This window comes from Coffea eugenioides, chromosome 1 (genome assembly GCF_003713205.1).
Source record: "Coffea eugenioides isolate CCC68of chromosome 1, Ceug_1.0, whole genome shotgun sequence".
NCBI lineage: Eukaryota > Viridiplantae > Streptophyta > Magnoliopsida > Gentianales > Rubiaceae > Coffea > Coffea eugenioides.
In genome coordinates, this window is record NC_040035.1 from 48,330,918 (window position 1) to 48,358,121 (window position 27,204).

General features: G+C 37.5%; 3 protein-coding genes across 4 annotated transcripts; 2 read left to right on the plus strand and 1 right to left on the minus strand.

Moving 5' to 3' along the window:
• Positions 1-278: 278 nt before the first annotated feature.
• LOC113752047 (glutathionyl-hydroquinone reductase YqjG) lies at positions 279-3,129 on the plus strand. The gene is made up of 4 exons (XM_027296189.1): positions 279-1,176; positions 1,259-1,508; positions 2,036-2,206; positions 2,476-3,129. The coding sequence occupies exons 1-4, from the start codon at positions 377-379 to the stop codon at positions 2,527-2,529; spliced, it is 1,275 nt and encodes a 424-aa protein (XP_027151990.1). The 5' UTR covers positions 279-376; the 3' UTR covers positions 2,530-3,129.
• Positions 2,884-17,422, minus strand: LOC113774063 (probable inactive histone-lysine N-methyltransferase SUVR2). Its single transcript, XM_027318637.1, has 17 exons — positions 17,246-17,422; positions 15,770-16,002; positions 15,584-15,619; positions 14,880-15,465; positions 13,883-14,269; positions 12,413-12,472; positions 10,667-10,755; positions 8,540-8,641; positions 7,810-8,037; positions 7,630-7,671; positions 6,899-7,508; positions 5,131-6,365; positions 4,724-4,986; positions 4,350-4,416; positions 4,216-4,266; positions 3,874-3,970; positions 2,884-3,299 (listed from the first exon to the last, which is right to left on the minus strand). Exons 2-17 carry the CDS (start codon positions 15,950-15,952, stop codon positions 3,274-3,276), a joined length of 4,062 nt encoding a protein of 1,353 aa, XP_027174438.1. The 5' UTR covers positions 15,953-16,002; positions 17,246-17,422; the 3' UTR covers positions 2,884-3,273.
• A 7,384-nt stretch (positions 17,423-24,806) lies between these two features.
• LOC113777280 (cysteine-rich repeat secretory protein 11) lies at positions 24,807-26,903 on the plus strand. 2 transcript variants are annotated; one of them, XM_027322318.1, is made up of 3 exons: positions 24,807-25,838; positions 26,110-26,241; positions 26,442-26,903. In XM_027322318.1, exons 1-3 carry the CDS (start codon positions 25,100-25,102, stop codon positions 26,447-26,449), a joined length of 879 nt encoding a protein of 292 aa, XP_027178119.1. In that variant the 5' UTR covers positions 24,807-25,099; the 3' UTR covers positions 26,450-26,903. The 2 variants fall into 2 exon arrangements, with proteins under 2 accessions (XP_027178119.1, XP_027178125.1); XM_027322324.1 differs by having other exon boundaries at positions 26,116-26,241.
• The last annotated feature ends 301 nt before the right edge of the window (positions 26,904-27,204 follow it).

Below are 27,204 nucleotides of genomic sequence, written 5' to 3' on the forward strand. Positions count from 1 at the left end.
ATTTATTTCCATTTTTCTTTTCTTTTCTTTTTTTTTTGTGAAATCCTACATGAGAGAGTAGAAAAAAAAAAGCAAAAATCATTTATTGCATTTCCTTCTTCCGGTGGAAATTTTTTTGATTAATTTTTTTTAAAGAAAATGGATGAAATTTAAGAAACAAGGAGCCGGAGTGTGATTAGAACTAAAAGGCAGTTATTTTTGGTGTTAGTGAGTATTTTTCGTATGGTAGCATTTTCAAAGCTCTATGATAGTAGTATAAATAATCTTGGCGGCGGCCCTGGCAAGTGTAAGATTCAGAGTCACAAAAGCCAGTAGAAGGCAGTTATGATCGGATCAGTGACGACAACGGTAAACGAATAAAAGAGAGCGGCTAAAAATGTCCTTCTCCTCCTGCACTTCATCGCTGCTCACAATTCGACCTCTGCCGACCAAGAAAAACCCCATAACCAAACCCACAAAAGCACGCCTTTTTGTCAAAACTATGTCCCTGAATCAGAACCAGAACTCCCCAAACCCCAATCCCAACCTCTTAACTTCCATCACTAAGCTCCTGTGGGGCCAATCCCTCCCGCCCCAGCTCCTCATCTCCGCCGTCCGCACCACCTGGTCCACAGCCTGGCACCTCATGATGTCACAGATGGCCCCTTCCGACCCTTCCGGGAGTTACGCGCGACCCGCTTCCAAATTCCGCATCCACCACGCCTCCTCCAACATTTCCCGCCAAAACCTCCACCTTTACGTTGGCCTCCCTTGCCCCTGGGCCCACCGCACCCTCATCGTCCGGTCACTCAAGGGCCTCGAAGACTCCGTACCCGTCTCAGTTGCGTCGCCGGGCATTGACGGAGCTTGGGAGTTCCGGGATAGTGGTCATCCTGTCTCGGACCGGGATATGCTCGTCTCAACCTCGGACAAGGCCCAAGGATGTACAACCTTAAAACAAGTTTATAATTCAAGGCGCGGCGGTTATAACGGTCGGTCCACCGTCCCAATGCTCTGGGATGTCAAGAAAAAAGATGTTGTTTGTAACGAGAGTTATGATATCATCGAATTTTTCAATTCGGGATTGAACGAGATAGCAGGCAATCCGGGATTAGACCTTGCACCGCCTCCGTTGAGAAAAAAGATTGATGAATGGAATCAAATTATATACCCCAAAGTCAACAATGGGGCTTATAGGTAACAAATTCCACACTTGACACGATGTAGTACTACTGGTTCTATCTGCTCTTCTAATTTAAGTCCAGTTCTGAATTTGCAGGTGTGGTTTTGCACAAAGTCAAGGAGCATATGATACCGCAGTGAATCAGCTGTTTAGTGCATTGGATATGATAGATGATCATTTGGGTGGGTCTAGATACTTGTGTGGAGATGAATTGACTCTTGCAGATGTATGTTTGTTTACTACATTGATCAGGTTTGATCTCGTCTACAACGTTCTGTTCAAGTGCACAAAGAAGAAGCTGATTGAGTATCCCAACCTTCATGGTTATTTACGAGATATTTATCAGGTAATAGCTCTTTCTACTCAGTATTCCATCAGGAATTAATACATCATGTCTTGTGTAAATGCTGCAGTTGAGGAATAAATCCATTGATTGCTTAGTAGGATACAAAATGTATCTCTGAATTCTATGTCAACTAAACATAATATGTTAGTGAAAGACTCCTAAAGTATTACCAGTAGACAATTAAATCATAAGACTGCCGTAGTTTGTGATGCATCATTATCGAAAAGAGTGTGTTGTGCAGTTTCTGTGATTCACAAGATCTGTTTCAAGCAAACATTCAATTGATGGTGGAATTTTCCTTTCTATTCTCCATAGTAAAGATGCAAAGTCAGTAACGTCAGGTCTGTTTGTAATTTATCAAAGGTTTCTGAGGGGTTTGTCCCCTCAAGAATGAATGCTAGAAACATGGGGCTTTTGTCCACAAAATTATACTAGAAGGACTATTAGTTGCAGATAACTCTTGCACCATAAAGGATGTCAACTAGCAGGACTAAAACTGCATTTTTTTTTTTTTTTGGCTGAAACAGATTCCAAAGGTTGCAGCGACTTGTAATTTTGTTGCTATCATGGATGGCTACTACAAAACTCTCTTCCCTCTCAATCCGGGTGGCATTCGGCCGATCATACCTTCAGATTGTGAGCATGAAGCGCTTTCCAAACCCCACAACAGGGAATCCCTCTCATCGACTAGAAATGATGTACAGATTTATGCTTAACGGAGTTTACCATGCAACACTGTGTGTACATACCTTTGTTTGACATGCTTGTATATGGGAAGTTTCAAAACTGTTAGCATAACTTTCAGATGTATTTTGAAAATAACCTAAGACTAAATCATTAATCCCTGTATGATAGTAGGCGCCAGCATTCTTCATCTGGTTGTGTTGTGTGAATATGGATACCATAATGCATTTGGTGTACATTCAGGAAATGTAACCAATTGCTTCTTTTCCTCCTTTTTTTTCAGTTGGTTGCCTTCCAAAGAGACAGATGCATTTTGTGCTCCAAGCCTAAAGTTTAAATTCTAGTAAAATTCGTTCTCTAGATTTAGATGCTTAGAAGGGAAAATTGAGGGCTTCTGCCGGACATTTCAAATTCTGTGGTGGTGAGATTTTTTCTTTTCTTGGACCCTAGCAATGCCATCCATGGTGTCATCCCCGAAAACAGAGCTTTTCGCTTAATAGCTAATCGCCAGTGGCTTGTTTTCGGTTTCCTACTTCAAGCAGAGCTATATGTAATATATATACATGCAAAGAGCTGATACAAGTCATCATCCCGCCATGGATTGGCGGATGGTAGGTATCCCAACTTGTTGCGTGATAAAATAGAATGATCAAACAGGTGCAGTAGGCAATGGACAAGAGTAGACATTCCCTTTGCACAGAAAACTACCATTCAGTAGATTTGCTACTCAACAAGGTAAATACTTAAACGTCAATTTTTACAACAAGAACAGGACAGTGAACCATGGCAAAATTCGCATCTCCCTCCCCCAAAACAAAACCAAAGAAAGACGTTCATGAATTTGTCTTCCCAAGTACAACTGGCTCATTGGAATAAGCCTACTCAAAATCACTGTCTCCACAAACGTCTAATAAAATTAAAGAAACTAGGTCATTTACAAAACATAGCCAGTCACATGGATCCTTTCAAGGTTAATTTCTGGGTGCTGAAGGCGGTGCCGATGGTGCCGATCTGTCCTGTATGATTTTCCAATAAAGATTGAGGCACAATTCAAAGACTGGTCATGGAGAAGACCATATGTTCATCTCCTTAATGAAGATCTGGATCCTACAATGAAAGCAATGAGATATCTTATCAAGTCTTTGAATCTCAATGATTGATCCAGTCCAATGTACTAATTGTCAAGCTACTGAGTTCATTAATAAATTGGCTATACATTTGGCATTATCCTTAAGACAATTATTGGGATTTGACCCAGAGGACAACTCCATTATAACAAAGTAATGACTCAAAGTGGCCCTTTTGAAAAGACATAAATGAAGCCTACATTGAAAAACTAAATTAGTAACTTTATCTTCACCCTACCATACAGGATATAACTTATCAATTCAGAGAATACAAAGTATTTAAAAAAAATAATAAGAATAATGAGAAAAAAAATACAACTTATTTATATTACTTCTCTCAAATAATTGTGTAGCAACTGTTGGTGGATTTACGTAATGCTAAAAGCTCAGTTGCTAAATAATGAAGCTAGTAGAAAGCATGTCAACAGCCCAAACGAAAAAGATAATTCTTTTCTTTTTTATTCCTCTTTTTTCTTTTTAAAATTTGAAACTAAAAGTAGCTAATTTAACTCTAACTGAAATCAGAAAGAGCCCCTCCGTAAACAATCACTTACTACTTGGACGTCTAATGTTCCGGCAGTACTTGCTGCCACACTGGCAGTGAAACGCCTTAACCGGATGATCAACGTCATCAAAATCAATACCATAATCCTGCAAAAATTACATTTTTACCAGTTAGCAAAAAAATCTGAAATAAACCCATTTGGAATATTTTACCTTTCCAGTTGGAGGTTTCCACAACCTGAATATTGCATCTCCTCTTTATATTGGTTTATTATGTTCCAACAGTTTATTTTTGCATCTAATAAATTACTAGTCTAAACTATAAGTCAACCCCAAGCCATCAAAATCAGCTGCTATTAAGGTACTTTTCCAGCAGCACAAACACTACTTACCCATGTAAGTTCCTCCATCGCCTTTACCTTCTTTGTGGTGAAAAAGGCAAGCTGCATCAAGAGACAAAAAGAAAAATAGAGATTAAGTCTCAGTCAGAGGATTAACTCCGCAGCAAGCATATAAACTATCTTACATGATAATAGTGGTGATCAGGAGTTTCTACTTCAACTGGAATCTCAACCATGTTTGAGTCAAAACATCTAGCATCCAGAAAAAGACACACATTAAGTACACCATGTTTTGAAGCATGCAATCACACATTGTTCTCTATTTTCGCTAAGACCAGAAAAACAGGAATTTTACAACATGCAACCTGACAATGTCACAACAAATTCTGGGAAACGTCCACAATCATGAGAAACCTTTACTCTTTTTTTTCACTTTGTTTTGGAGGGGTTGGGAGGAAATGGAATAACATACAGAGATCGCTAAAAACTCCATAACTGATCATTTAAGAAAGGGCAGACGCAGCACCTGTAAACTGCATTTCCACTTTCATGGACTTACCTGTGATTAATAAACCTTGCAACATTCCCATAATGTGTAGCATCTAAACAAAGAGCTTCTTCGTCTTTAAGTACTCCTTCGCAAACCCAATCAGCATCAAGTAGAACAGGATAGGAATGCACTTCGCCCTTTGGATTCCGTGAGACACGATCAAAGAGTTCGGCATTTGTTAAAACTTCACCCACATATTCACAAACAAATGCACCTTTTGGCAGGTCTTCAAGAGTACGCAATCCCCATCCTTTTCCTTCTGTCATAAACACCTGAAATTCTCAATTTAGAAAAAAAAAAAAAAGCTTAATATTTACAGGAATTCATTTTAATGTCACAGACAACAATGAAATTTGAGAGGGAGGGAGGGGAGGGGAGGTGAAGAAGGGAAAGAAAGAGCCAGAATGAAAGTTTACCTGCAGATTGCGAGTTATCCCCCGCTGAACGACTCGATTGCCACACTGTTTAGAGCATCCACACTTCCACCAACATTCTTTGATGAACTTCCTCACTAAATGGCCTTTGCAAGGTTCTATGACATCCTCATTTTTGGATCTTTCCAATGGGCATTCCTTGCAGAAGTAATGGCAGTGCTTTTCAGGTTTACGATTCATAGAAACACACTCGTTAAGAAACTCCTCCTTGACAAGTCCCTCGGCTGTATATACAAATTCACCACCAGTTTCGTGTGCACATGCACAAGGTGTAGACAAGGACAGACAATCACCACAACAAGTAGAACAACAATTATTATCTCCAATACGGGCAAGAGAGAAGTTCATATATGCATTTTGAAAGACAGCATTCTGTGGAATATAGTGAAAGGATGGCGGGCATTCACTATTTATTTCATTGACTAACGAAATCACCACTCTCTCTTGCCCCTTACTTATGTCAATGACATCATGAAGATAACGGATCTGATCTGGAGTTAACTCATGTTGCTGACAAACCACCAAGCTCCTACAATTCGGGTCATCAAGATCATTCTGTTCGGTATCCTCATGAATTCTATTACACTGACTAGCTTCTTGATGAGGTTGAGCACAGTCATGTATCCCAGTGCAAGGTGTAGAAAGTTGTAAAGTTTTGGGGAAAACAACCTCAGTCTCTGATTGAGCATTATATAAACCATCTGGCATATGGAAATGCACACCTTCACCAACTAAAGGATCCCCTGAAGGAAAGCTTTCAAGTACATCATTTCTAGGTGACACTTGCATATTTCCTTCTGATTCACTACAAGACTCGGTTCCTAATTCCAAAAAGCAATCACACATGTCTTTCATTAGTTTCATGACAGAGAAGTTTGGGTCCAAGAACTTGTATGATCTGAGACATCTATCCTCCACCAACTTTACTACTGCATCTAGACTAGGCATGTGGAAGTCAGGTCTTTCAGGAGAAATTTTGCAGCTCAAAGAGATTTTCACCTCTCCCAAGGGTGAGGAAGCAACCTGGAGCTGAGAAGATGATCCATCTGCAACTGTTGAAAGCTGGGAGTTCACTCTGGTCTCGCTTGACAAACTAGGAATTCCATCACTCACACTTTTTCCTCCTGGATGTTCCAATATTAAAGGGGGTTCAGAGCCATCGTGTGGTTCTTCTATTGAACTATTTTCCCTTAAAGAGTCTCCTCTGTTTGAAGTCTCTGTAAAAACAAAGACAATTAACATCTGGAACCAAAGATACATTTGATACTTCAATCTTAGCAAAAAAGTAGAAAAGCATAATGCATAAGGTAGGCTTTAGGATTGAAACCAAACAGGCCACCTTACCTGGAATTCCACTCGCTAAACATTGAAACTTGTCTGAAATTAATTAGTTGTATAAGTTACGTGTAAATCTGGGCTTTTCAATGTTAATAGGCATAAAATGCAAAATTTTTAGCGATGACAATTTTTTTTTAACCAATGACTTGATGCTGCAAATAGTCAGAGAATTTTGATCCATCTCAAGTAGTCAGAGTGGAAGATGTTAAGCATTAAGACCTACAACATGACCCTATATAATTCTAGATTTGCTTAGAAAGAACTAGTGAAGAATAGTGCTTTCCAGCCCAAACATAAGATACCTGCATTCCACCTAATGTAGTGCAGTTTATAAAGCCTGCTGTTAAAAAGCATTAATGTATTTCCCATTATGAAAACACATCATTTGCCCAACTAGAGAGAAAAGCTATACCTGGATGGATAACAGCAAGAGGAAGATCAAATACTGGTGTATCACAAGTGAATGGCTCTTCTTTAGGCTGAACCAGGCTCTGAACACCAACAGTCTTCTCTTTGGATACTTTATGAGACAACCGCTCCGACTCCGACCTTTTATCCACAGAAGCAGGTTGGGGTGAGAGAGCCCCCATCCTCCCGTTTCTAAGACTCATTTGATGGGGAACGGTGCCTGATCCAACAGTCATTGGGATATTTGTTTCACTTTCATTAGCAATAACATGATGAGATGTACGAGTTCTTTCTTGGATTGTCAAAGACTTAGGTGAAACAGGTTGCTTTCCTTTACTTCTATCAAGTAACTCACGTGATAGATGCTGAGATTCAATACTCCTATGTCCATTGTGTGTTGGTGTTGAGCCCACCATGCTTCGCAACTGTCTCTGGGGATGAACTTCAGGTAGTTCAACAGGCTCATCCTTGGGGATTATGAGAGGTGTCCCGGCCAAGCGATTAGAATTATTGCATGACTCTGAAGCTTGCCCCTGGTATTTTAAGCGCAACCTTTTTAAAGGTCGTGCGGGCTCACCCTGTTCCTGAGCTTCTTCCTCCGTTACTGATTTTTGCTAGCCAAGAAGAACGTTTAGGCATGACATACAACAAAAACACAGGGAAAAATTACTTTAAAGCAAGTAATTCTATAGACAAAGCCAATGTGCAAACATTACAAAAATTTGTCATACTTACAGAACTCTCAAGCTTCTTCTTACTTTGTGCAGCCTGATTTACCTAGAAGATAAGTTGAACCGGTTGAAACTAAAATCTTAATTGACTTTAGTAGAGCAGCTGAGAAAGATAATAACAAAAAGAAAAAACAAATTTGATTGAAAGAAGTACGTAGCAGAGAAGGAATGAAGGAAACTACACCATCGCTTCCTCATTATCAAAAATAGCATCTGCAAGGACTCTATAATTTTCAGCTTCAATGTAATCCCAATTTTTCTCGTACAACTTCAAGAGATTTTTCAAGACCGGTTTCACTTTGTCTTCAGCAATTCCAAGATCTCGCATAGCACGAAAGGCCTTTGCAACTCTAGGATTGGTCGGCATTGATAACACCAGCAGATTACAAGAGCAGCCTCTCCAATGCCCAAGTTACCTACATCTTCCAAGATCTATAAGCAAGATAAAGAACAGAAGAGACAAATACATGGCTTTGACTAATAGTGATGGCAACCAACATTTTTTAGCATCCTCAACAATTTGTAGGAGATGCACTATACCGAAATACCATTACTGGCTTGAGCGATACCAAAAGCCACACGAGCTTATCTTTTAAAGCAAATATTAGTTGCAACTGCTCTTTGAGAGAATCAATTTCAAAATAAGCTATTGAAAACACAGAGTAAAGGAACAGCTAAACAATCAACATGCTGTCTACATTTACTCTCTTTTCTATATTTCCTGAAGCACGGAAGACAAATACCATTTTTCCAAGCAAAAGGGCCATCAGATTAGATTAAGGACCTGAAAAAAAATGAAATGTAATGTCCATTGCCTTAGGAGGCAAGTAATACTATGGGCAACAGTAGACTATAATGGATGGATAGTACATCATTGATACCAAATTGCACTATGACCAGATACTGACGCATACCATCAAATGAGCAGCAAAAAGGATTGAAATGCTAAGATGAAAGAGGCATTTACACTGAGATAGAGCAGGATATCCAGTGCTTTCCATATGAATATCAAACAACTAAAAAAAAATTGGAAAATCCATATCAATTCTTACAGATAAGAACCATTTACTGATTCCATCCCTCTTTGCAAAAAAACTGTCAAGCCAACACTTCAAGGGGTGCATGGTAAGAATGCATGGGAATCAAGGATCATAATTACTCCCATATTTCATGCTTGGCTAACAGGTATAGGGATTGAAATTTTGGAATGAATTTTAAAAAGTTGGCAAATTTCCATGCCAAAGTAGATTGGGTTCTGATCTTTTATAATTTTGATTCCAAACTTTTGAAAAGAAAAAATCAGACTAAAATTATCTCTTCCATTATCATTGCTCCATCCTACTGCTGCTACCCTACATCCCCCAACTGACCTCTACCAACAGACCCATCTGAGCCACCACCACCACCACTCCACCCCACCTCTCCCGTGAGCCACCAACCCCGTCTTCACCCTCAATCCCATTCTCTCAACCCCTTCTGCTACACCAACCTCATCTCCACCCTCAATCCTACTCCTCACAACCCTTTCCACTACCTACCAATTCCATCCTCTGCTAGTACCCTCCCTCCCTCCAATCCACCACCCCAGCCCTCAACCCCACTTCTCTCTATCCTTCTCGCTGCCGCCCCAAATCACCATCTCCCCCACACCCATCCCCTCAAACTCACCCTCCGTCCCTCCAACCCAGAAGACCACCACAAACCCACTGATCCTGCTGCAACCCCTCATTTTGCTCCCTCCTCATGGCTGAAAATCACCTCTGTGATAGATGATGTATAGATCTCCTACAGTTTTTAGGCCTTGATTCTAGATGATCTGGAGAAATCAAGGGGCGGTTGTGGAAGAGCTGATATGGTAATCAAGGGGCGGTTGTGGTAATCTAGATGATCTCCTACAGTCTTTGAAGGTGTTTTGACCTGTATTTATCCTGAGCGAAATGAAGTAGAGCTGTAATATAAGATGTGTCCACTACATAAAGAGGTGGGGAAAAACTGAAGATTGGAACAAATATGGGCACGAAAGCTCCATTCATTTGCTTACCAAGTTAGCAATGACACCTACAGACCAAGTTGGGATGGTATTCAATGTATTCCATGTAAGCATTTTCTAACTCAAAATGTTCTCAGTGCTCTGTGCCTTCTCCATTAGCAAGAGCCAAAACTTTGGGAAAGCTTTACTGGAAATAAAAATTTAATCAATATAACAAGGGAGCACGAGTACATTCGTGACAAACCCTGACATGAGTAGATATAGCCTTGTCTAATTTAGCTTCTGTCCAATTTCAAACAAACTCATTTAAGACTCTTCTTACTTTTGTTTTTTTTTCTGCAGGAGTCATTGCCACTAGTAGATCACATATAGTTTGTTAATATTGTCTTTATCAAGTCACAACTATTGCTCGCTAACTTGCATTTTATTCAAATGATTCTCTCTTCAAGCTTGACTAAGAATTGTACTTGATTAAACTTTGTGTCTAACTATTTATCAAACTCAAGCCCAAACATCCAATCAAGGCTAAAGGTAATGTGACCACATGCCAGAGGTGAATAGTATGACACCTACAAGAATAGCCAATCCACTAGCAGAGTTAAGCTCTGCTCTTCATCTATATCTACAATACGGATAAAATAATGGATTTCCTCACGCATCTTACTCAAATCAAACACAATAGGCATTGCCCAAATGTCATTTTGTTCTTGTCATACCAAACAATACCATCCTGAGCAGCAGATCCAGTAAAACCAGAACTCAACCAAGTTAACTGCAGTAAGACTAAATTCTTTTAGGCCTTCCAAGAATCTCTTTCATCTAGCTCACGGTAAGTGGCAAAGTCCAAAAAGGTACTGGTACCATGCACAGAACTAGAATAATGTCAAGAGACCCCTAACAAAATTGGACAACATATTTAACAAGATAAAACTTGTCAGACTATGTTCAAATTAGTAGTGATTGTGAATTTTTCTCAAAACATTAAATACCAAAAAGCTCTCAATTTGTGAGACAAATCTGTAACATTTTAATAAAAAAAAAAAAAATCAACCTTAAAGTCACAGAAGAGCTGAGAAGAACCTGAGATCTTAAATGATCTTAACAAACAATTCCCCCTGAAGATAGTCAAACAATCAGGCCCTGAAAAGTACCACAAGACATCAGCATAAACCTCACACTATAAAAAACAGCAAAAATTTAACCAAAAATTCAATGAAATCCATCCAAACCACTGCAAGTGCAAGGGCAAAAAATATTTATACGGCTCGACTCAATAGGGAAAAGTAAACAACATTTTCCTTCTTCTCCAGCTTTCATTTAGACTTAATTCCGACATCCCCCCTCCTAAAAACCAATAGTCAAAAAAGTAAAAATTAAAACCCAATATTCTGCCGGAATGACGAGATTGGAGCGTATGGGGAACATGCAACAAAGAAATCCGCACTTTTTAACTTGTAATCAAGTTTTTCTGGAAACAAACAGTTAGGCGTGCGAAATAATAACCTAACAGCAGACCAAAAATTTGGAAAAGAACGAAAATTTAGTACCAGTAAACCCTATACAAATTAAAATTGAAAATGGGAAGAAAAAGCTTAACAACAATGTGAATGGGAATAAGTTGAATAATCCGAAACCCACGTCACAATAATAGTACAAAAGCTAAAGTAGACAAATGCCTTGATTAGTTTGACTAAGAACGAAACAGAAAAAAAATATTAAAACTAAAAGTTGTCAAGCCAAGAAACAGTCTAACAGACGATACAATGCTAACACTTAATCTTTGCCGGTTTTAGTAGCGGAGTGCGCTGGTTACTACTTACTGGGGTGTGAATGACTATGAGACTGCTGTAAAGAGAGAAAAAGAAACTAAAAGGAAAGAAACAAGGCCGGGAGAGGGAGCTACGCAGTCGGAAGTAATTTTGAGAGGGAGGAGGTGGAACAGCAGCAATGTGTCAGCAATGATGCAGGGGGCGCATCCTCATCCTGGATTAACTTTTACCCACTACATTGCTTTGGATGCTTTCCCTTCCCTCTCTTTTTTTTTTTTTGGGTACTAGTATACAATTTAATTGCGATATTATGAGCTATTTGATAACTCAATTCAATATTTAATTAATGAATTCAGATTTTAATTTTAAATGCGTAAAATATTGAATTTTTGAATTAATTTAAATTAATTAAATGTAATTAAATTTTTTGAGCAAAATTTATTTTTAAAAGTAATTGATACACTGTTCACATATTACTTAGTGTAACATACATTCAATCAAATCATATTTAGTAGGAGTGCTTAGCAATTCAATAATTTAATAAATTTAGATTTTAGATTTTACAAGTTTTCATAACAATTCAATAATTTAATGAAAAGTGACAACAGTTTTCACACTTCAATTTTATTAAACGTATCCTAAATCTTTTCTCCTTTTTTTTATTTAAGTTTTGTTCAAGGGACGCTTAATCCTTACAGGGGAAAAAAAAAAGGAGGATTTGAGACTTGTGAATAATAATTCTTTTTTCTCTTTTTGTGTCAAGAAAAGGTTGCATGCGACATCAAAGCAAAACAAGTAAAGCTTCAATTTACGTCAAGTGCCACGAATTTAATCAGTATTGCTAAACAATAAATGTTTAAATTGGGAGATGCTTTACAAAATACAAGATTCATGGGAATTATCAGATTATGGAGAAAATAATAATAGAAAAACAAAATGTGAGGTCCTTTTTTTTTCTGTTATCTATTTACACTCTTGTAATATGGTCTTATCTTGTAGAGTTAATTATTTTGTTGTCAAAAACTTACCATCAAAAGAAGATCTTAGCTGCTTTCCCGCTTCCCCCCATCCTCCACTATCTTTTAAAGCTGAGAAAACATTAAAAATAATTGTAATAACAGTTCTTTTTTTGATAACACAAAACATTGGAAAAGCACTAAAAGAAAAATAAAGAAAAGCATATTGTAATTATTTGATATAGGTGAAGTAAAAATATTATTAAAAATATTTTTATGAAAAATATTTTTAAAAATTAGAAAAAAAAAATTGCAATCACCCTACGCTTGGAAAAGCACCAAAAAAAAAAATTACTTGCATGGCACACCAGTTCTTAATGCACATACCACGCGCGTAACGGCACTTCAGATCATGTATAATTGTCTCATGCTGACTAACTAGGATGATGTGGCAGAGCACTTGGACAAATGAAACCGTCACCCTTATTTGGTGTGAGATGAGATAAACATGTCCTAGGCTCCTAGCACCATCTGATAGGAGCTCCATTTTTTCACCAAAAGAGGAAACAAATCTCGCGCCTCTTGGGTAGCTCGGTTTTTTCACGACAGCCTCCTTAGGTACCGTTGTCCATTCTCCCCCATCAAGAATCGAGTCCCAGTGGTTATCGGTTCGAGGGGATGGGACATCTCCTCTCGAGTCTCATGGGGATTAATCGGATCCGGCATACCCAAAGTCCGGATACCTCCCGAGTAAAAAAAAAAGAAAAAAAGGAAACAAATCTCCAGTTTTCTCTCTAGAGGTCTAGCTCATGCCGACAACTTGGCTAACTAGGTGATCCCTTGATTTAAAAATGTTTTAAATTTTGAGTAAACATATCAAAAGTATAGAGATTTTTTTTTTTTTTTGTTAAGTAAGAGAATAATAAAATTTAAGTAAAAGATAATGAGAACGAAAATTTGAATCCAAAACTTCTAATTTCTAAAGTCTTAGGCTTCGTTTGAAGTAGCTGTTTTTTAAATATTTTACTGTAGCAACATAGGTGAAAAATTTTTACTGTAAATGAAATTATTTTTTTAGGTTGTTTTTGGTACTTTTTATGTTTTTGAGACTTTTTGGTATTCTTGAGGCTCTTTTTGGTGTTTTTAAGATTGTTTTTGATATTTTTAAGGTTGTTTTGTTTGTGTATTACTGTAACATTATACATGAAAAACTTGTTTTTCAAAAAATGACTAATCCAAATAGAGCCTTAATTTTAATTACTAAATCAAAATCTCTTCAGCTAAACTTGGAGTACTAAACAAATCAGACAAATAAAGAACTCAACTTGCATGACTCTCATGTATTTAACAATTTATCAAGCAATTAGCGCTAATGTAAAAGGAATGAATGTTAGAACTTGATAAACCGAATGTTTATTAAAAAAAAAAATGTTGACAGGGAAGAGAATTGGTTTGCAATTAGACGTCGGCATCTTGTTGAACTTGACATGGAGCAACAGCAGCAACAGGTCTTCTTGCTATCACCCATCTTCTTTATTCAACTCGTTTCTGCTGATTTATTACAAGAGTCAAAACCTAGTTCCACAACACCCGCACACATGTCCTCCATTAGCTTCATGAGGGAGAAGTTTGCGTCCAGGTTTTTGTACGATTTGAGATACTTTTCCTCGACCAACTTAACTACCGCAGCTAAACTAGGCACATGAAAATCAGGTCTTTGGGGAGAAATATTGTAGCTCAAACAAATTTTCACGTCTCCCAAGGATGACGAAGCAATCTCCAGCTGAGAAGATGATTTATCCGAGACCTTTGCAGCAGCACCATTACTCGTATCTTGTCCTACTTGGGGTTCTGCTGTTAAAGGTACAGAACCATTTGGTACTCTTTCTGAACAGCTTTTCCTTGAAGAAACTCCCTCTTTGGATGTCTCTATGAAAATCAAGATTATTAAAATCTAACGCTACAAGGTGCAAACTGATATGCATCAAGGCTATCTAAAACTTTTTTAATTTGCTAATGCAAGATGCCTACATGTAACTTAAGTTGGAATTGAAACAAAAACCAAAGGCCATGCTCACTTGAACATTAGAAACTTCACAAACTAAACATTAGGAAAAAAAAATCTTTGACTTATCCGGTTGAATATGCACATAAATCAAGCTCCTTTTAGTTTAGTAGACTACAAAATTACATTAAAAAAGAAAAACAATTTTGATTCTTTATAATGTGAAAAAGTTTTATCCCGAAAGATAGGCATACATGTCATCAAAAATTCAACAAGAGCATCAAAAGAAGTTTGATCAATCACCAAAAACAGGAAGGGAAGATTATTTAGCAGTTATAAGTTTCTATGTCGCACTCATGAGCTAAAAGCTGAATGTGAGTTGAAAATTCCATCCCAGACCTAATACACCTGCAACAAAATTCATGTATTCCAAGCCATAATGTTGGGTGTGAAAAAAAACTGATGTACTTTTCTTCGATAAAAATGTCAGTCTCAAACAAACAAGTTTGCAGAACTAGAGAGGGTAAGTTGTACCTCGAAGATCATATACTGGAGCATCACCAGCTAATGGCTCTTCTTCTGGCTGCACCAAAATCTGACGACCAACAGTTTTCTCCTGGGATACCGCCTGGGATGATCTCTCAGATTCCAACATTTTCTTCTCTGAAGTACAATGGGGTGACAAAGCCTCCTTCCCTCTGTTTTCAAGACTCGGTGGATGGGGAACAGCAACTGATTCAATTGTCATATTCATTTGGCTTTGGTTATTACTAACAGGCTGAGATGTATCAGTTCTTTCTCTGAATGTCAAAGGCTTAGGTGAAACAGGTTGCTGTCCTTTATTCGTCTCTAGTGATCGGCATGATAAATGGTGGGACTCAATCATCCTGTTTCCATTATTCGGTAACTTTGTGCTCACCATCTGTGGCATCTGTTTCTCAGGCTGCACTTCAGGTAGTTCAACTGGCTCATCTTTGGGGGTTATGAGAGAAGTCCCAGCCAAGAGAGTAGAGCTATTGTGCCACTCTGAAGGTTGCCCTTGGTAATTTGAGCGCAACTTTTTCAAAGGTCGTCCAAGCTCATCTGGCTCTTGAGCTTGTTCCCTCACAGCTCGTTGTTGCTAGCCAAAGTAAAAAGGAGCAAACAAAGAAACAAGCACACATGAGGGAAAAGTCAGTTAAAACTAATTATAATTCTTAGACAAAGCCAAGACACAGATAATACAAACAAGCCCATACTTTGCTATTCTCAAGCTCCTTCTTCCTTTCTGCAGCCTGAAAGATTCAGTTGAAGCAGAAGAAGTGAAAAGTTAACCCATTGCATGAGAAGTTGATGAGAAGAACAAATACAACAAAGGGAAAAAACAAATGAAAGAATCTGATTGAGAAAAGTATAAAATAAACAAGGTATGATTAACTCTCCACCTCTGCTTCATCACTATCAAATATAGCATCAGCAAGAGCTCTATAATTTTCCTCTTCAATAAGATCCCAATTTTTATCATACAGTTTCAAGAGATTTTTCAAGACTGGTTTCACTTTCTCTTCAGAAATTCCAAGATCCCGCATAGCACGAAAGGCTTTTGCAACTTTAGGATTGGGAGGCATTGCCAACACCAGCAAACTAGAAGTGCAGCCTTCCCAATTGTTGAACTTACCTACATTTTCCCAAATCCATAAGCCAGGTGAAGAACAAAAATCATAAACATATGCATTTACAAGAAACAATGGCAACAAATGTTGCCTATAGCAGTGTCAACAATTAATTAGGCAATGCACAAAGCCAAAGTACCATCGATGCCTTGGAGAGGTGCCAAAATTCAAATTACCACTTCCCACCAAACAAAGAGAAACCATGAGTCAAGCTGACCTCAACAAGCAGCCCAAACAGAACTGGATGCTCATAAAATAAAATTCCAATGTTTTGTAATCTATGAGCATTAATCACTAACAAATTGTATGATAAGTAAAATGCGACAAAGATGACACATAGAAAGAAGAAACTCTATAATTAGCACAAGAAAATTTTCCAAGAACCATTCAGAACTTAGATTCTGATGGAGATAAAACGCCTGGGATAAAGTAAATCTGTTACATAAATTACCCCACTTGCAAATCAAACATATATGTTAACTATGAATGCTGGTATCATTGTTTCACAATGGAATATAAGTCATCCAGCATCCTTTGCTTGCCACGAGTGGTGAGTTCTGCTTATTACACTAACAAAAATTGCATATGAAAATATCAGAAACTCTAAGACAAATCTCCAAAGTCATTTTGGAAACCGTTTCAACCTAAAAGCCCAAAGAACAGCTGAGAAGAAGCTGAGCCCCTCGATGATCTTCATAAACAAAGCCCCTTTTGCGGTCAAACAATCACCCCATGAACAAAACCTCAAGAAATAAGCATAAACTTCAACATAATTCAGCAATGCTAGAGTACTAACCATGCTAAGGGAAGTTAACAAAAGAACTCAACTCATACAATATAAACATGGATCTCGGAAATCCCAGCAATAATTTTCTTTCTTTCCCAAACACCCACTAACAACCATTAGACGATAAATGTTCTGCTGACCCCCAACAGACCACGAGGAAATTGGCACCATGCAAGATGAAAGTCTGAATCTTTACCATTCCCGTTTAAACATGCACTAGTGCTTGTCTTGAATCGAACAGTTGGTGTGCCTATAAATGAGTTGCTGACGGTGACAAATCTTACTAAAGAGCAGCAATGTAAGTAAACATGAAACCATCTGGCAAGCCACGATATGCTACAAGCTCGAATCAGATAAATACATTCATATGTTTGACAGACAACGAAAAAAGAACAAGAAAAAAGTAAAGACAAAATGCCCAGATGAGAAGCAGGCTATAATACCATGAATCGTATCCTTACCAAGAGTGGCAAATATGAAGTTTTGCAGGCCACTCAAGCGAGAGAGCTGTAGAGAGAAAGGAGGGATTACAGGAGAAATAGGGCATACTTAGAAGAGAGAGTGAAATTGGGAAATTTTGGGAGGCAGAAGATCGGAGCAGCAGCGAGCGTGAAAGTAGATGAATCGGGGCGCGTCTGTGCAAGGGTATTTCCATGGTTAAAGAAAGTAAAAGTGGGCGAATAATTTCGGAGCTTTGGATATTCTCGGTTTACTCGGTTGCCCCGCATACAGGCACTTAATCACGCTTGGATGCTGATTCCGCCTCGATGACGTGGCAGAAGACTTGGAAAAGTAGAGAAAAAAGGCTCTTTCTTCATCTCTCCTAGCTGGATAACGTTCTGAACGACGTCAACCGTCAGTATCCAGTTACGTGTCTGTATTTGAAAATTTGAAGTACATCTAAGGTGCTGGGTTGTTATTCATGATGTTTAGTCTGTGCGTACACGGCTTCGAATCTGCTGTTCCCAAATTAATCTTTATCTCGTCTATTCCTTTTTTTTACAGCTGTCACGTGTCTTTGAATTTTTAATAATTCAAATTCAAACAAATTGATAATAATTGATTGACAAGTTTACTCAAAAAAACCAATTAAAACAGATAACTCAAATTAAAGTACTTGTCAGGGTTTAAGGAAAAAATGATTTGGGATAAAAAATAAATAAGAGTTCTAGTTGATTTCTACGTTTATGACCAACAAGACTTTTTTTTGTTAAAATAAAAATAAAAAAATGTTTTGAATTATCTGTTTTAATTGGTTTGAATAAACTTGTCAATCAATTATTATCGATTTGTTTGAGTTTGGATTATCAAAAATTTAGAGATACGTGGCAACTGTACAAAAAATGGACAGATGGGATCAATGTTTTTAAAACCGGACCGTTAATTGAACCGGTGAAATGAAAGGGTCGAGGTTTAACCGGTCGGACCGATTCAACCCCGGTTCAATAAATTTTTTAAAAAATAATTTATATAAATATATATATGCACAAAATAAGACATGTAATGGACTAATTTAATACTTTATATGATGAAAAGTTTACTATTTTTAATAACTTAGATTTTTAAAAATAAAAATTTTAAATTATAAGTTAAAACAAATAAATTTCATTTCAATTTCAATTATATCTAAATCCAACCCAAAAATATCACAATATTTTGAAATTATGCAAAATTCACGTCTATGAGAATTTAGACATTGTGAACTTAAATTTAAATTTACGCTTTGGGATTTAGAGATTGCAATTTAAAAAAGAAAATTTGGAGTTCGAATGAAGTCAAGAGAATCGAAAATAGAAATGTAAACTTAATAAGAAACAAAAAATGAGATAAAAGTGAGTGGTTGTGACATTAAATAATTTGGGTTAAAGAAAAATAATTCTTTTTTAACTTTTTTCAATTTAATGGACAAAAACAAAATTAAAAGATGGAAGAAAACATTAATAAATTAAAAATAAATAGGTTTGATTAAAAAGGGAGTGACAAAAGAAAAGAGGATAGCGAGAGAGAGAGAGTTAAAAATTAAAAAGAAAGAGCCATGAGAGGATGAGATTTTGTAAGAAAAATGAAAAAAAGAAATATGAGTATTTGAAATATGAAGAAAAAATTTTTAAAAAAAAATCAAGATGCGAACTAGAGAAGCCGAGAGTGAGAAACGGAGGAAGTGAAATTGAAATGAAATGTGTCGTCTGTACTTTCTTAATGCTAGGGTTTTTTTATTTAATCTGATTTTATTTTTTAGTTAAGTATAATTCTACACAACAATACCTCGTCCTTGGGCTATGGTGTAGTGGCAACGTATCTTATTGTTGGCTCAGAGACCCAAGTTCAAATCTGGCAGTCTCCATTCTTGCTATTATTTTGAATTTGAGGTTATATTGTTTGAAAATTTGAGAACCGCCGGTTCGCGGTTCATATGGGTTTCAGCGGTTCGTCAGGTTCGTAGCGGGTTTCCATTACCATCTGGGTTTGACATTGGACCGGACCGGTAGCATAGCCGGTTCGCGGTCGGACCGGTCGGACCGGCCGGTCCGGTCCGATCCTGTAAACATTGGATGGGATAGAGACTAATTTTAGGACAGAAGATTCGAAGCCGTGCATACACAATACGTGAATTATACACATTTTGCTGATGAAGCTTAGCCATTGCCTTTAGCATGTCAAGAGGCAAATAGACCGTTAAAGAAATTGTAAAGAAATATGAAATACTCCGTAGACGAACTTTGGGTTTGTTTTTGGTTAATTATTTTAACTAATTAGAAATTCTAATATTAAAAAGTCAGTTTTTGTGATTTGTTTGTTACTTTTGTGCTTCGATTATATATATTTTTTATCACTAAAGAAGCTAAAATCTATTACTACTCAAACTGTAGGTTTTGTTGATTTTGATTATTCTCTATAATTAATTTTTATAATAAAATTTTGTAAAATCTAAAGCAAACAAGTCTTTTGAAGCCTACTCGCTTTCACTTTTATTAATGTTAGCCGTTCTTTGCGCGTCACTAAGGTATACTTAATTCTACTTAATTTTTCTTTGTGCATGACTAAGGTTTACTCACTTTCAGTGTTAACTATACTTAATCTTGCTTCTAGACGAAACAAAATCAGACAAAAAACAAAGAAAACTGTGTGTTTGGATGAGAGATTATTTGAAACAAAAAGTTTTGGAAAAAAAAACAGTGTAGTATTTTTTAATGTGATACATACAAAATAAAAAGATAATTAAAAATAAATATATGAATATAATCAAATAAATTGTGCAAATAATAAACTATCCAAGCATACTCTCACCGCACTTCATGCATATCAAATAGATAGAGCGGCTTTGGAAATTGAAATTGAAAAAAGGAATAACGTAAATTGACACGTGTAAATGGGCGAGCATCGATACACTGCAGATTTAAGTTTGAATAATTTTTTTCTTTTTTCTGAACGATGTAACAATAGTATATAAATAGTATGTTGACTTGTGCTGTATACGAGTCTATAAAAAGACTCGGTTGATACATCTAACATGGAGATACCGGAAAAGTTTTAAATTTCAAAATTGATTCTTACTAGGATTAGTTAATTCCACTATTTCAAAGTTTTTAACTGTATTAAAATAAACCAAAAATAAAGAAAAAAGGAATAAAGAAGTTCGAAACATATTGAGAAGGTTTATACTAAAAACCCTTATTTTGTATTATATACATACGCGCACACTAGGGCTGCAAACGAATCGAGCCGCTCGCGAGCGGTTCGAGTCGAGCTCGAACTCGAGCTCAGAATATTAAGCTCGTTAGCTCGCGAGCCGGCTCGCGAGCTTGAGTATATATATATATATATATATATATGAGCAAATTATCCGGTTGGCCACTAAACTTTTATGATCGTCGAGTTTTGGTCACTCAACTATTAAAAGTCTGGTTTTAGCCACTAAAATGTATAAAGTTAAAATGCGAGGCCATTCTGTTACATTTGGCTGATAAGTTCACAGATATGTCTGTCTGTGCGATTTCCAAGATAAAAGGCAAGGTTAATATAGGAAGTTCAACATCCACTTGTACCTCTTGTTCCCCTCTTCATAGGTCGACCTAACAAGCTCTATCTCTCCACTCTCCTGTCACACCTTCTCCATCCAAAACAAGGCCTCTCAAAGTTTGCTCTGCCAGTCCTAGATATGCTGCAGTGGAAGAAAGATGCGGTCATACAGCTCAAACCCCAACACCAAGGTCTAATTACCACCAGTACAGCGGTGGTGGCTTGCACCAACAATCCAGAGGCATGACCAGTGCGGTGCCTAATTACATGGCAGCAACAGAATCTGCTAAAGAAGAGATTGTTGTTCCCTGTCCCAGACCCATATGGTGCAGGCACGGGCTACGGAGATTATATGAGAAGCCCAAGCTTTAAAAATGCTTGTGGAGTGCATCTGGGGTTATTCATCTTGCTACACCAAGAGTCTGATAGCAGGGGAGATTTCACCTTCTTCGACTGGCGACTTGAGAAGGTGGTTGAGGTGATTGAAGGGGCGCAATTATCAGTGGATCCCAAAATCTTGTCGAAGTTGTCTACATGAATCCACTTTGTTGCCGACCATTTCTCACCTTCAATCACCCGGCAACCCCCATGAAGACTGATAGGGTCTGGAATGGCACTTGGGTGCAGACTGAAGTCTAACTTAATTAAGAATTGATTTTTCCATAGGGGAAATTTTGGAATTCTATTTATAGAATTCACCTTGAATATGAAGTCAAAAAATTCATACAATTGAATATGGTATCAAGTTGATTATAAGGTAGTATTGATCAATGGAATTTGGGCTAACTCTGAATAATTTGTTCATCTTTTCACCCATAATTGGGCGCATGCTATCAACTTTGTTCACCTGTACCCTGTGCGGGGTGCCCCTTACCAGCGGTGTACAGTATACTCAGTTCAAGTGGGCAGAACACGTTCAGCCTAATATACACTTTTGCCCAAATTACACAGAAGGTCGGGTAATTACAAGTAGCTTATGTTTCCCGCTATCACTCGCTAGGAAAAGATGCAAAAGCCTTTTAACCATCAAGAAATCACACATACAGAAGTCAGAAATGGGAATCAATCTTTCTGGCGCAAGACATCAAGGTTTCCACCTTCTCCTCTGAAGTGATCAAACTCACCATATAGTCCAAAAGCAATTGCAGATCTGTTTCTAGCTGGGTTCGGTGCAATCGGTTAAAATTCAAATTTCGGGTGAATCTCCTTGCTACACCAAGAGTCTGACGGCAGGGGAGATTTCACCTTCTTCAATTGGCGAGTTGAGAAGGTGGTTGAGGTGATTGAAGGGGATGAAGAGAAAAGCTTCGATCGAGCATTAGATTTGGAGGCCCTCGTAATCTGTACTATTTGCTTCTTCAACTCCCAAATTGACTGCGTATTTTATGCTTTGTTCCAGTTATATTTATGTCCCCGCTTTGCTCATCAGCTTTTAATTCATTTGAACTTCCTAAATTAACCCCGTCTTTTATCTTGGAAATCGCGCGGATAGACATATCTGCGAACTTAACGGCCAAATGTAACAGAATGGCCTCACGTTTTAATTTTATATAGTTTAGTGACTAAAACCAGACTTTTAATAGTTGAGTGATCAAAACTCGACGATCGCAAAAGTTTAGTGACCAACCGGATAATTTGCTATATATATATATATATATATTATTTTTATTTAATAATAAAATTACGTATATTATATATATTTTTTATTTTTTATTTTCATAGTAAAATTACATATATATCATTAATATTTTATTATTTATTAAGAAAAAAAATATTATTTTATTTATTTTTTTAAAAATAAAATAATTATTTTATATTTTTTTCGAGCTCGAGCTTGAAAATTGCCGGCTCGTCGAGCTCGAGCTCGGTAAAATTTAGTCGAGACTCGGCTCGATTAGTTCAAAACTCGACTCGGCTCGGCTCGTTTGCAGCCCTAGCGCACACATATATAGGTGGGCAAAAAACCTTGATGATCCTTAAACTTTACTAGTGATACCCTTTTAATTGTCTAACTAATAAGTATGTATATTTTGTTCTCTAATTAATAAATATGCATACTTATAATTCTTCCGCCTAATTTGTCGTTAAAGTTCAGAGAAAACACATAACGGACTACTCGATCATAAAATTACACTTATTAGTTGGAGGACTGGGGATGCCTTAAATAAAAAGTTCATGGACCATGGGAGTTTTTAGCCCTATATAAATGCACTGGATGGAGTGAGAAATAAAAGCAATTCTTTTTTTTTTTTCCGAAGAAAATGGAATAGTCTAATACGCCAAATAATTTTACTTGGAAAATTTTACTAGTGCCACGACCACACAGTTGATGCATTTTCGAAGGGATTCACGCCGAAGGCGTGCCAGAGAAACGATAATACTGCCTCTCTGGGGGCCGGTACGCATGTACCGTGGTGCACCAAGAGATTCTAACATTTGATTCTTACCATTTTGCATGGGAAAATGTTATATACATTCCATTTCAATTTTTTGTTATTTGCACTAGTATCATTTATTTTATTATATAATTTAATAAATAAAAATAATATGATTAAATTGATAGTAAATATGTGATTAATAAAAATAAAAAATGTAAATAATATTTTCCTTTTGTTTATTACTTTCAATCATTAACTTAAACTCGTAAGATTTAGGTTTTGTTTGATAATCCAGTTCAGCATTTAATGGATTCAGATCTTAACATATTCAGACCGTTTGATAACAAAAAACTGAACATCTGAATTAGTTAAATGACATTGAATTTTTTAGGTAAAATTTGTTTTCAAAATTAAGTGATAAGCATTGAATATAATATATATTCAGATGTATAAGATTTAATATTTAATAAGTTAATGAATTTAAATTTCAGATTTCAAGCTTAATTTTATCAAAAGCACCTTGATCAAAACTCAAGAAGACTTTACTTTAATCAATCAAGTCCAGACCAACAAAAGACGGATCCAAATGACAACAGCATCATTTCATCTCCCTTTGACCGTGTAGGAACCATCTCGCTCGTACCTGGGAGGCAACGAAACGACTAATGCTAATGATCGTCCACTTTCTATTGTGTGCAGCTAAGGATGGCAACGCGGCCACCCGCCCCGCGAGGGTCTAATGGGCCGGGGGGGAGGGGCTGCGGGGGCGGGGGTATATTTTGCTCCCCGCTTAGAACGGGGCGGGGGGGCAGGGGAGTGCACCCACGCTCCATCCCCAGCACGTCATCCGCTTGAAAAATATATATATAATATATGTATATAATTATATATAATATATAATTTAATTAGTTACAAATTTATAATAATGATATTATTAGTTATATGTATTATATAATGTATATTAGTATATGTAATATAATTGATATTATCAATTACACTAATAATTATATATGTGTACTAATACAAATTATTAATTGATTATACTAAATTTACTAATATATTTATACTAAATCCCTAATTACACATAATACAATAACATTTTTTTCTCAAAACAAACACAAGCATAATAATGAATTAGTGATTATATTTGTACAAAAAGTGAAAACTTGACTATTTTAGTTGCATTTATTTCATCATGTTGGATTGTATTCAAATAACTTTTGTTGGATTGTTTTTATAAGTTTCAATTGTGAAATTACAATGAATAATAATTTGATAATGTGTTGATATTTTAGTATTTGATTATTTACTAAATGTTAACTATAATAAAATTATATAACAAACTTTCATTTACCCGCGAGAGCACCCGCGGGGAAAGTGGGGCCGGACGGGGACGGGGCGGGGGGGAGCGAGAAACGGGGGACGAGGCGGGGGCGGGGGGAATTTGTAGGCAAATCCCCCGCCCCAACCCCGGCAACGACAAATCCCCTGCCCCAACCCCTCCCCGTTGCCATCCCTAGACTGCAGCTATAGATCATAAATAAATTTTAACAAATAACAAATATGTTAACATCTCAATTAAGCTACTAATTGCATTCAAATATTTTAATGATCAAAAGCTTTACGGTGTGCCAACTGTCGAATTGGACTGGCAACGAGCGAAGAAGGTACTTAAAAAGGGAAAAGACCAAAAAGCAAGCCCCGGTACCATAACCTGCACAAAATCACAATCTCCGATCTCCAATCCCCATCAATATTATATATTTCCTTTGTTCCTATTCTCCACCAGAAATAAAAAATACTAGAACCCCCACTAAAAGTCTAAAACCTCTATATGGTAATAATTACCCCAAGTACTGCTTCCCAAGATTTCTAGAGGACTTCAGATGTTTTGAACAATCATCCGAGTTCTTCAAAATGGGTTCCTCTTGCATCCTCTCTATCTTGCTCTTAACTTCGTTCATCAAACTGGGGTTTTCTGCTGATTACACAAGTTTGGTATACAAAGGATGTGCCGACCAAAAATTCCAAGACCCGACTGGGGATTACTCAAAGTCCCTCGAGAATCTGCTGGACACCCTGACCTCTCGATCTTCCTCAACCAAGTTCTACAAAGCCACGAGCGGTCAGGGCCAATCAGCCATCATTGGGCTGTTCCAATGCAGAGGTGACCTCTCCAGTAATGACTGCAACAATTGCGTGAAGAAAACCCCGGACGTGTCCCGGAGATTGTGTGGCAATGCTATTGCCGTCAGAGTTCAGCTGGGAGGCTGTTATTTAAGGTACGAGGCGTCGGGGTTTAGGCAGGTGAACGCCACCGAGTTGCTGTTCAAGATTTGTGGGTCGACTCAGGCGAGTGGGAGTGGGTTTCAGGATAGATTGGACGCGGCTTTGGGGGAGATAGCCAAGGGTATGGGGAGTAGTGGGAATGGGTTTTACACGGGTGGGTACCAGTCGGTGTATGTGTTGGGCCAGTGTGAAGGTGATTTAGCAAGTGGGGACTGTGCGGACTGCGTGAAAGCCGCCAGCCAGAGGGCTAAAAGTGAATGCCCCGCCTCTATTTCAGCTCAGATTTATCTTCAACAGTGCTATATTAGCTATACTTACTATCCCAATGGGGTCCCCCCCAGATCACTGTCATCGTCGGGATCAGGAGGTAAATACACGATACTCTGTAAAGGGAAATCTGATAGCTTTGCATCTGTTAATTGATCTTGAATTTATTAGTGGCGCGGCTTAGAAATTTGATACCAGTAGGTAGTATCATTAAGTTTGATCAAACGAAAGAAAATAATGAGGATGATGATGACTGGTTGATGTCTCTATCACTACTATCTTTCTGTACAAATGACAAATGTGATGTTTAAGTGATACTAGTCTACTTAGTATTTAATTCTGTGGCGTGCGTTTTGACTGGACTGGTGTAGGAACAGGGCCAAACACGCAGAAGACGGTGGCTATTGTGTTGGGAGGGATTGTGGGGGTTGGCTTGGTAATTGCAGTTCTCTCAGTTATGAGATCAGGACTGAAAAAAAAGGGTCGGCCCAAGGATACAGGAGGTTAGTTTTTGTAGTATTACCGTCGTGCACCATTATATTAGTAATATTAATATTAATGCGGTGAATCAAAATGCTTCAAGTAGGAGCCTTTTCTATCTCTAGGGTTCCAGATTATCACCCTTTTTTCTTCGTCCGTTTGTTATTAGTTGGATTAATGCGAATATGGATTTGTGATTGCGATTGTCCATTCATTATTGCAGGTTATTAAGAAGGAAAAAATATTGGCAGAAAGAGAGGTGTAAACTGTAAGTCTTCAAAATCAAGAGAGAGAGAGAGAGAGTGTGTATATTCACAGGGGAATCCTAAAGAGAAAGCACCAGGCAAAGGGTGGCAGTGGAACCGAGCCTTTCAGAGTTTTCTTCTCATCCAAGTTGTCGCGTCTTTTCTTCTTTTCTGTTTTGCTCACAAAAGCTGGACAGCTGTCTCTATATCATACTTGCTGCATAGAGAAACTAATCAAGGATAGTTGTGTGTTAGGCATCGGTTGTAGTTTGATTGGCAATCGTCCTCCTGGCAGCAGCTGTATATTGATTCGAACATGTGAATTGGTAGTCCCTTTAGGATTTGAAGTGCTTGACTGGGTTCTCCACTTCACACTCTGAAAAGCAAATGATTTTCATCTCTTTTGAAGATCAAATACTATATCAGATACTTGTGAGATCCCCTCCCTTTCTCTCTTTTTTTTGTGGTGGTGGGGGGGGGGGGGCATCGGACTAGATTGTTCATTTTTTATATCAAATGCTTAATTTAATATGCTTTACCATGTCTTGATTCTTAAGTAACGGTTCACCCATCCTAAAAATGCACTCCCCAAGCCTTTTGTCCATTCATCACTTGATAGTTTCTGGGAGTATCACAATCTCGGATGACACAGCAGGTATGAACTTGATGCACCCTTCTTTCCCAGTAAAATTTTGCCGAAACCAAGGAAAGTAAATATAGACAAAAGAAGATCCCAGTGAA